The sequence below is a fragment of the Chrysochloris asiatica genome, unplaced genomic scaffold, assembly GCF_000296735.1.
Source record: "Chrysochloris asiatica unplaced genomic scaffold, ChrAsi1.0 scaffold00141, whole genome shotgun sequence".
Classification (NCBI taxonomy): domain Eukaryota; kingdom Metazoa; phylum Chordata; class Mammalia; order Afrosoricida; family Chrysochloridae; genus Chrysochloris; species Chrysochloris asiatica.
In genome coordinates, this window is record NW_006408659.1 from 2,146,938 (window position 1) to 2,158,388 (window position 11,451).

An 11,451-nucleotide genomic window follows, 5' to 3' on the forward strand; every position below is an offset into this window, starting at 1 on the left:
ATGGAGAAGCTAAGAAAAATAAAACTTAAAAGAAAGAAAGAAAAAAGCAGAAGAGGGGTAAAGGGTTTACGGAAACAAAGCAAGGAGATTTAACTTCTAAGCAACTGTGACATCAGAATGTGGATAATATCTGGGTAAAGATGAGGAACATAGTATTCGCATGACTGGAAACTAGTAGAGCAGAAAAACTTGAAATGCTTTCAAGTAAATAAATATTGTATTTTACTGAAAAGATTATTTAGAAGGGGAGGCATCTGTGCAGAGATTGGAGTACTTACTCTTTTAGCATTCAGTGTGTCTAGACGCTAGTTAATGTGTCTGCTGAAGTGCAATTCTATGCATGGGGAACCAATGAGCTCCCTCTCAGGGTTAAGATAGAGAAGACCTTTGACAAAATGTGATTTGTCTCTATAAAATGGAAAAATTACTGTCTGCCTGTTGTCTTGCCTTGAGGCATACTTTGTATCTAGAATGATGCTGTCTTTTCTAATGTTTTCTCTATATGTGGTATGGTGGTTACCTACCTTATTTTTTAACAAAAATATACTGCCAGAGCTTCACCTAAACTCTTCTAACTATTAATGCATTAAAATAAGGGATTTTTTTTTTTTCTGGGTTAACAAGAGTCTCAATGGGTTTCACCGAAGAAAAAACAAGTTTTGCAGGTGTAAAGAAAAAAGTTAATTTTAGTTGTAACAAAAATATTTTTCTCTTGTGTCCAAGCAGATTTTGTCAACCAGTTTTTGTTGTTAAGTGAATCATATGCTAAAATTAGCTCTGAACTTGTTATAAAAAATATAAAGTAAAAATTTAGCTAGCAATCCAATTGGCTTATTCTATACTATATTTTCACTCAGGTATTCAAAGTGTTTTGCTTGTCAAAATACTCCATTGAAATCTACATATTTTTTCTTACATGCAATCCATTAAAAAATAAATAAATAAACAAAAATAAAGCTCCCCAGCCCATGCAAAGGTATCAGAAAAATTTAACAGCAGAGAATTCAACTCCAGTGCCATAAAATTTGTCCATTCTCTGCCTACTTAATGAGATCAATAGGGGGAGGGGGGTGGGGAAAGAAAAGCACCTTAAATATCATCTTGCAAAAACATAGACACATTTAATTAAATGAAGGTATTATAAAATTCACACACACACACAGAACCAGAGCTACATATACGTACAGCCAGGAAACCAACAAAAAGCAGTGAGCAAAGCCAACATGTAGGAGGCACATGAACACACAACAGCAGCTGAATCTTGCACCTGGTAAAGCCATAATGGATAGATCAGCAGGTAAAAAGCAAAGCGAATGATGGCATATGACTTGGGCATGCAATGAGAACATTGGAGGAGGCAAACCACCGCACACAGACTTTATGGAGTTAATGTATGAAAAAGCTTACTTCATTTAGAAAGCTCACTAATTGGTCTACCGTTAAATAATCAGTTTTGTCTCCATTGCTGAAAAGGAATTTATTAGAAAAAAGTAAGTTTTTGTATATGATGCTATAGCAGGTACGATTTACATGTTGACAATTGTTGATGATAATTTCTAAAACTTATTTTCTAACCCTGAAGTAGTGGTGCATTCTTAAAATGGCCCGAAACTGTTTGTAAGAAAAGAAAAATAAAATAAAACAAGAAAACAAAACAACAAGAAAACAAAACAAAACAAAAAAACCCAACGACAAAAGAAACCACTCCCACTATTCTCAGAAAATGTCTACCATTGTACTTTAGCATTATCAAAAGATGTTATTTCCAAACCAACAACATGTAAGTCATCCATCTGAAATCATAGGAATGAACTTTTCAACAACATAATGACATTCCAAATTGAAACTAGTTAGTTCACAAACTGGGTTAACACCTAAAGGAGCAGGTTAAAATTGTAGGTCGTTAGTAAAGCCAATGCAGGGGTAGGGCGAATTCCAGGAGCTGTCGTTAATTTATGTAAAAGTTTCTCATAGAGCAAACTTTTATACTGGTAAACTAAGGGGATAAAATGTAAGTCTGACTAGCCTATTCCTAGCTATGACTAACATGCTATATTACACTCTTACGACAAATACTTTTTTAAAAATCTAAAAGAGCAATGATAACATTTATACAACACTTGCTCATAAATAGAACTTACATTTTTCTAAAAAGATCCTCTATATCTGTCCGAGGACAAATCTTTTGTGTCAGTTCATAAAACTTTTCATAAGTAAATGCTGCAGGCTCAATTTCATCATTCTGTAAAGAATAACAGAGTGTTATTAATCAAGGAACAACTTTCTCCTTGAAGGGTAAGGATTTATGGGTTCACGAAACATTTTTCTGGGAATCCCAGGGCCTCTATCTTGGATGAGTGCTGACAAAACCCAGGAGGTTAACTCAGGACCTTGGGCCACAGCTCCACCATCCTGCTAGTATGTGTCAGTGGGGGTTTCTGGTTACCAGGAGCCAAAGTGTATGCTTGTCAACCTCTGGCCAAAGAGCAAATACAAAGAAACAGTTTCTTCTTCTCTCCCCGTAGGAGAAAAGTAAGAATGGTGAATAAATCAAGTTCCGTCTTTCCTTATACTCACTTTGTGTATAAGGGATTGTCCCAAGACCAAGTAAAGAGGCTTCAGTTGACCATATACAACTTTCACAGTACCATAAAGGGGTTTAGGACAGGCATAAAGCAATATGGGAATTTTTACTTCAAATAGGACTTGTGAAAGCTGTGGTATGTCTAAATTTTTCTTGCAGTCAGGATGTTCATTTCAATTACTTAGATTCTAAGGGTTGTGAACACAAATGGTTTGTTTGGGAAGAAGTGCTTCATAAACTTCTCCCAACTACCTGGACGAACTGAATTTATTAGTTTTTGTTCATTCAGACTTTGTGCTTCATTGAGGCCAGGTTGATGGGCTGCTCTAAGCTCCCTACGCTGCAAAGCGAACAATGTAGCTTTCATTTCCTTTTTTTAGTATAGATGACAAAAAAAAACAAAACAAAAAACCATGTAAAAATGCACTATTAGGATTTAAAAATATTTGGGTCAAATTGTCCAGGATACAACAGGAAAGATGGAGGGAGGGTAGGGGAAGGAAAAGTGGGAGCGGGAATGGAGAGGAGGGAGAAGGAAGGGAAAATTATCCTATATATGACTGAATCTAATTCTGAATCAAATTAACATGACTTTAATATAAATAATCTGGTTTATTACAGACAAGGACATAAAGGAACAAAATGGCTTTAGAAATGCATTGTTAAATGAATGAATACCTTTCCACTGGGAAGACCTAACTCCTTGAGAGCTTGAAAGATCACTTTTTCCGTTTTCCCCGATGCAAAGGTTCTAGTAATACTAGGGGCAAAAAGAAAGAAGGGGTTGGGGGAAGAAAAAAGATTCAAGTTATTGTCCACTCAGTATACTCGGAAGCAAAGATCCAAGTAATAGTAGGAATGAGGGGTGGGTGAGAAAGAAATGGAGAATAAAGTTACTTTTCATTCCTTGGTGTTTTCCACTTCTCAGGCTATCTCCTACAGTGTCTTTCCTGGTACTAATGCTGATTATGATCATGAGACAACTGGATTCTAAGAGAGGCAGTTGCTTGGGTGCTTAAGAAAACAAGAGGGCACTTGAGGAAACACTGTTGGATAAAAACCATGATGCATTACTAAATTACTAAGTGGAATCCTGGTATGGTACTATAGATCAGCACAGGACTGTGAACCACATGGTCTGCAGTTCAAACCCACCAGCTACTCCTTGGTATACAAGGTACTGTGAGTTGGAACTGACTCAACGGCAATTAACAACAACAATAAGTTACCCGTGGAATCCTGGTGTGGTGCTGTAGGATACGCCCTAGACTGCTAATGGCAAGATGGGTGATTCAAACCCACCAGTCGTTCCTTAGAAACCCTATACAGGGTCGCTTGGCTTGATGACACTTAACAATGACAAATTCCTTTCTGATTTGGTGGTGTAGGATAAATACTGGACTGCTAAACACAAGGTTCGTGGTTCAAACCCACCAGCTGGTCCTTGGCAACTCTATACAGAGTAACTATGAGTTGAAATTGGCTCAATGGCACTTAACAAGAAGCTACTTTCTAAGAGTCCCAGGTAGTGTAAATGGTCAACGTGATACTTGGTTGCTAACAGGGAGGTTGGAGGTGGCACCTAATCTTCTTCTGAAAATTCAGTCAATGAAAGTCCTATGGTGCGCACCTCTGCTCTGAAAACACATGGGGTCACCATGAGCAAGAATGGACTAGATGGCAACTGGTAAAACTGGTTAAGTTACCTACTTGGGAAAAATAAATTTGGCAGATAAGACATCTGTTGTTGTTGGTAAGTGCCTTCGAGTTGGCTTTGACTCATAGAGACCCTAAGATTTCCGAGGAGCGGATGGTGACCTTGAACCTCCAACCCTGTGGTTCAAACTGACTTTGCATTCCAGCGCATTAACCCACAGAGCCATAGCTCTAGAAAGAACTTCCCTGTTGACAATGGTTCTGCTTGGGGGCAAAAAAGGAAGCCCTTTATAACTCAGCTCATACCTGTACCTTTTCCCTAAATTTCATGTCTGTTTTGCTTTCTCAAGCCAAAAACAGTTCATGGAAAATGGAATGAAAAGATAATGGAATTTCCTCATGAACTTGTTGAAGCTCCTTTGTATATCCTGGTGATAAAGTTAGAGGGAAATTCCCCACTATAGATGCACTGAAGACACTCAGAATGAATGGAAGCCACTGAAATTAGTAGTTGGTAGCAAGAACCCTACACTTCCCTCTGAACTGTGCTATGCCACCCAAAGCACTACATGCTGATTGGAAGTCTAGGTACACTCTGCCAACATTATTTAAACACTAAATTCAGAAATCTAGTTTTGTCTTAAATAAAAGCTTACATTTGTCTCTGAAGCTTGGTTTTGGAATACCTTCCCTGTGAGCAACAGAGGGTTTTGAGCAATGTTTCCCCAGGTCCAACATTCTCATGCTTCCTGCCATTCATGTTAAGTGAAAGGCAAGCTCCTAATGTAAGCACTAACAGTCTGTTCATCTTAATAAGAGGGAGAAAGTATCACTTCAACTGCAGATTACAACTTCCCAAAATAGATTGGGAGGAACTAGCTTTAGGTAAATGAATTACAAATGTTTATTCAAAGCTTTATTGCTACATAGTAAATCCTAGGATAGTTCAGGAAGTACATTTTAAATAGTGCTGGAGATGGTTGTATTTAAATATCGAAAGCTCTGAATTCTCTTTACTGAATTTATAGATAGCAGAATATATATATATATATATACACATGTGTGTGTGTGTATATATATATATATACACACACATACACATGTGGCATCAAGTAAACTGGTTAATAGGTGAGTTTTCTAGTCTAATTGGTGCTATATCCACATTCTCCCACTTTTCTAGAACTTCTTGTAAAGTGCTGTTGAGTTGCTTCCCACTCACAGCCATCCTTTATAGGGTTTCTGAGGCTTTAGATTTATCTGGGAGCAGAAAGTCTACTCTTTCTCCTGTGGAGTGGCTGGTGGGCTTAAACTGCTGATCTTCTGGTTCGCCATCCAATATGTAAACCACTATGCCACCAAGGCTCCTTGTAAATTGTTCTAGAGTGTCACAAATGTGGTAGTGTGGGACCTGAGCCTTTCAGATGAAATGTGAGTAGAAAGAAGGCAAGAGTGTATGTGAATAGAACTTTCTGACTAGGGCTTAGTCATATGCCAAGGAGCAGAAAGAAGAGCAAGAACCTCTCATGTGAGTAAGAAAGCCCAAGCATTTGAAGACTTGATAGATGGAGGGAAAGAGTGTGTGCTTGTAGATGTGTAGGGCCTGGCCTTCTTTACAAAGATCCTGCCTATGAGGAGGGTTCAAGTCTGTTGGCAGTGGCCCCATCTCCCTCACCTCAAGAATTCTCTGTGCCTGTTTTAGAGGGTGGTGATAAAGCCACCACTGGATGGTAGACTTTTTGGGAGATGCATGAAGGAATATGTCAGGGAGTCCAGGGTCAGAGGCCAACAACACAATTGCACAGAAGATGAAGAAGGCAAGAGGTATTGTGACCAGAGGTAGTATCATTATTTTTCAGGTCCACATTTTCACTAGGGGACACCATCACCAATAATTTATTCATCTCATTTTTTTTTTTTAAAGGTACAAGAATTTTAGTAAAGATTATTTAAATGTGATTTTCTAAAATATGCAGAGTCTAGCAAAAATGACAGATCCTATGACTCAATTGCACTTAACAACAACAAATGTATTATTTATAATAGTATTCTTACAAATGAAAACTTAAAACCTTCAAAGTTACAAAACACCTGGGAATGTCAATATGATGCAATATTAATAAAGTCTCTCAAGTGTTTACAAATTTATCAATAACTTCTTATTTGTTCAACTATCATTAATGATAAAACCTTATTATCATCTAGTGGTGGTGATGGTAGTTGTGTGCTATCAAGTTTGTTCAACTTATAGGAACTCTGTAGGGTTTTTGAGGCTTTAAATCTTTATGGGGGCAGAAAACCTCATCTTTCTTCTGAGGAGCAGCTGGTGGATTCGAACTGCTAGCCATGTAGTTAGCAGCTCATGTTCATCTCATTTTTAAAAAAAGATCAAACTCAGGATGGTAACTGGGAGAAAAGAAGTCAAAAAGACAATTCCTCTGGGGTTGGTGGCTTTATTTCCTTTGTTTCTGGCAACTTTTAAGTCACTTTTGGGCCTTAAGATGAATTTACTTGAGGGTGGAAGGAATGTGGAATGAAGATGAATTATTTTCAGTTTCTAGTTATATTTGTTCCATCCAAGGTTCAGCAGGGTTCCATTTAACCAGGGCCTGAGAGAAAAACATTTGTCACAGGTGGAGGCATTGTAGACATCATGACTGAGTTTCATGGAAATGTAGAATGTTTATAAAGGGCTGTGATTTATTCATTCTTTTATATACAATCTTATGCTCAAGGAATTAGTTTGGTACTCCATAGTTACATGATGCTCATTGTTTTGATTGAATCATATTAATCACCACCCATTCTCCAAAAGATATGGTACAAATACCTTTGAATAGTGTCCAGTACTATTACAGTACTGGTTTAATTCTATGTTTCAGGGATCTTGCAGGTGATAAAGACAGCAATGATCCTGGAAATTAAAGGAATGCCTTTCTTTGCTTCTACCAAAATCATCTACAAACCATCCAATGGCTTTAACACCACCCTCTAAAACTGGCACAGATAATTGTGGAGGTGAGGGAAATGGGGTTACTGTCAGCAGACTTGGACCCTCCCCATAGGCAGGCAGGATCTTTAGGAAGAAAATAATTATCTAGAAGTTGGACTGCCATGACCATACCTGAAATGTCTAGTCATCTGTAACACACCTACCTTCTTTCCAACGTTTTCCTGCCCATGGTTATTGTTTGGCTGCCCATTCCTCAACCCTCTGCTTAGGCAGCAGTTTGCACTCCAGCTTACAGGGAGTGAGAGATGGGAAAAGCAACTAGTGACGACTTGTAAGAACTTGGTTTTGAGTGGGAGGATAAATTGAGTGTGAGTTTATAAATTTGAGAGGAAGGCAGACTGTGTAAGATTATGTACATAGAAAGAAAAGAAGAAAATAAGGAGTACAATTTTCTTCATATGCCATTTCTTTTCAACTTCCTGGATACTGAATTTTGATTAATGTCAAACAGCAAGGCCATTCCTAAGTCATGGAATGACCCTTTTAACATTATACATTTTAACATTACATACAATGAACTAACAGTTTCCATTTTTTTAAACTACAGAATGATAGTGATGAAACAAGATTTTTAAAGTGTTTACTCTTCATATCCATTAAAATATTTCACACCATTTCCATCTAGCCGTCGGCAGTTCATCCACCAAGAGATTTATTTACCATTTTTATTTTTTATTTTTGGCTTGGTCTCAGTTCTCTATCAACTCTTGCTCCCCAGTAACAGATGACTTGTATCAAACACCTGTTAATACTGGCAGGCGACAAAGAGTTTCATGTCAAAAGAACTACAGAGGATGCCAAAACATCTTAGTTATTTTTACAAGGAAGGTAATGAAAATTTTGGACATGAACATGAGAGATAAAGATCACTGGAATCAGAGAAGCTCATTTAACAATGGGTTGATTGGGAGGATGCACAGCAAATGACCCCAAGCTGCTAGGTTGAAGGATTTTGATAGTAATCTACATGTGTCTACTATGTACAGTTCATGACTCTTTTCTGGGAAGAAAAAGCAGGCTAATAAGGTATGTAAAAATAGAACCACCTTGCATTTCAGTACATCACACTCTTTACTGTCTATGTTTTCTGTGCGCAGACTTACTACTTCAGTAGGTCAGGGTATTAAACAACACACATGGCTCATACTCTCTTCATTCTTGCTTCCACTCTAACTCTACTATCTTTTTTTTTTTTTTATCTCTATCACTTTTACCTAGGGCAGAGAGAGGGAGAGAGTGACAGATCTGTAGAGTGTCTAGTGCAGTTTAGAATATATCCAGAGAGCAAGTAGCAAGAAACCAAAGAGAGAGCCCCACCAGCCTGGATCACCAGGACACTAAAAAGCTCAGAATGAGAATGCACCACCAAGAAGCTTCTGCCTTCTGAGGAGCCAGCATGCCACAAACCCACTGCTGTGGCGTAGATCCTGATTCATGGTGACACCATGTGTGGCGAGTAGGATTTTCAAGACCATGCCCCTTTAGAAATAGATTTCCAGGGTTTTCTGCTGAGGTGCCTCTGGATAGTTTTGAACCACCAACCTCCTGACTAATGATTTAGTGCCACCCAAGGCCTCTCTCAGCACACTACAAGATTCTTTAATTTTAGCTAATGGTTGCTCAGCAGAAGTAGGCCACAATAAAATACCCAAAATAAAATGAATTTTGAAAGCCTGTATCTTTGAAGATTGAAAAAATACTATATTTTCATATGTTCTTTAGTTTATTTTAGTAGGTAATTAATGTGACCTAGTCTGAGAAAAACAACACAATTTTCTTCCATAAAAGATTTCAACAAATTCAAAACAACATTTAACAAAGCAATTCAAACTTAGCTTCCAGAACCATCTTTAGTTCAATCACTGACTAACAACTACTTGCAGACAGCTTTCTATATCTTATATGAAGGCCAACAGGGTATGATAAACAGCAGAAATGATTGACTTACCTCCTAACTGGAATTTTACCATTTGTGTTGGTCAGAAATGCCAATTTCATCCAGCTGAAATAAGAAAATTGTTTTAATGTTTCTTAGAAAGAACAACTTCAGTCTCACTAAAAATTATAAATCATGATAAGAAAGTTCATTCAAATAAAAAAAAAATCTACTCTGAAAAACAGAGACAATTATATAATTTATAATAAACCTAAAGTTGTTAAATTCTGCAAATAAAACATAGGGATCCAGGTTAAATGCAATTTCACATAAACAATAAGTAAATTTTCAGTATAGGTATGTGCCAAATACTTGATGCTACCTAAGGTGTCAAGTCGATTTTGACTCACAGAGGCCCTGTGTATGCCAGAGTAGAACTGTGCCCCACAAGGCTTTCAATACCTGATTAAAAAAGACAAACATAGATTGCCCAGCTTTTCTTCTGAGGTGCCTCTAGATGGGCTTGAACTCTCAACCTTTTATTTAATTGCTGAACGTATTAGTGGTTTGCAACACCCAGAGATTTCAAATACTGTTTACATCAAAAAACAAACCAACCAGTTGCTATTGATTCTGACTTAAGGCAACCCCTTGAGTGAAGAGTAGAACTGCACTCCCTACGGTTTTGAATGGCTGCTTTTTTAGAAGTAGGTCAGGCCTTTCTTCTGAGGTACTTCTGGTGGACTTGAACTTCTAATCTCTGGTTAGAAGCCAAGTGTATTGATTGTTGGTAAAACCAGGGACTACAAAGGACATTGTTGTTGTTAAGTGCCTTCAAGTCGGTTCTGACTCATAGCAACTCTGTATAGGGTTTCTGAGGAGCAGCTGGTGAACTTGACCTGCCAACTCTGCGGTTAAAACTAACCTTGCAGTCCAGTGCATTAACCCGCAGCACCACACTAGGACTCCACAAAGTATATACTTATCCTCAAAAAGTGTCTGAAATTCACCGTGAACTGGAAGGTTTGTGTTTTTATCTGGAAACCACATCAGTATTTATTTGGTGATTGGTCTTGTTCTTGGGTACTGAGGCAGTAAGAAACACAAATGCACAGTCACACCAGCCAGCTTTGTCTTTAGGACCCACGAGGATTCCCAGTTCTGCAAAGCATTGACCGAATCGGTACTTTCCTTGTTTCCAGTGGTAACAGAAGTGCAGAGTTCCAATAGATGGTGAAACACTCCTTTATCTCAGGACACATGCGGTTCTAGAACATTGGCTTATACTTCAGGGTTAGGATTGTCTTTAGCTAATGACTCCCTCTCTCCATGTTTCCAGGAAAAAATACAACAATCTACAGAAAATGATGATCCTGGAAAGGTTCTGACTTAAGCAGGTTTCCTAGAATCACATGTGACTACTTACTAAAGCAGTATTTTCAGGACAGAGAAAGTGAGGCGAGCAGATCAGACAAGGGAAACAGGTAGGCAAAGTTGTGGTCTCAGCTAGAACTTTGGCTCCAGGTCTCTGGAGTGTGCTTTTGAAGCAGTGTTGATCTTTGAAGTTGGGATGAGGGTTAGTGATGGGGAGGCAGTCTTTGATTCTGTTTCAGCCAGTCATTGGCTATAGGCTTTCCAACCAGAAGTAGGGAGAAGTATAATCTGCTACGCACAGTGGCTCCCCCGCTTTGGTGGTGGTGGTAGTTGTGTGCCATGGAGTCATTTCCAACTCAGAATGACCCTGTACATGGTTTTGGAGGCAGTAAATCTTTATGGAGCAGAAAGTCTCATTTTTCTCCCACAGAGAGGCTGGTAGATTTGAACTGCTGACCTTGCCACTAGCAACTCAATTTATAACGCACTACCAGGGATTCTTGTGACTCCCCTTTAGAAAAGGACAATTCTCTGGAGAACTGGCAATTCTTAGTCTTTAGAGGATCAATCTATGGGAAGGTTGATACCACCATAAAGAATCCTTGAGTGTACAAAGAGTTAGTGTGCAGTTGGCAGCTAATCAAAGGTTCGGAGGTTTGAGTCTACCCAGAGGAGGGTCTGGAATTCTACTTCTGAAAAATCAGTCATTTGTTTAAAACCCTATGGAGCACAATTCCACTCTGACACACAGAGGCTCAGCCTCAATAAGAGTTGACTTGACAGCAAGTGGGGTTTGGATAAGAACTGGCACCCAGATAACAAAATTTGGGACACCCAGGTATGATTTGGCATTCTGAAAGTCATTGATTTTTTGTGCCTGCAGTCCTAACATCAAAACATTGACTGTTGTTGTTGTTGTCAGGTGCCATCGAGTCGGAACCGACTCATAGC

General features: G+C 38.5%; 1 protein-coding gene across 1 annotated transcript in view; it reads right to left on the reverse strand.

The window, feature by feature from the left end:
• PLCB4 (phospholipase C, beta 4) overlaps window positions 1-11,451 on the reverse strand; it is a 206,198-nt gene that overhangs the window by 118,144 nt on the left and 76,603 nt on the right. The window contains exons 6-9 of the mRNA XM_006870417.1: window positions 9,199-9,252; window positions 3,263-3,344; window positions 2,142-2,242; window positions 1,408-1,465 (exon numbers count right to left, since the gene is read on the reverse strand). Coding sequence (XP_006870479.1) covers window positions 1,408-1,465; window positions 2,142-2,242; window positions 3,263-3,344; window positions 9,199-9,252 — 295 coding nt within the window. The remainder of the gene's footprint in view (window positions 1-1,407; window positions 1,466-2,141; window positions 2,243-3,262; window positions 3,345-9,198; window positions 9,253-11,451) is intronic.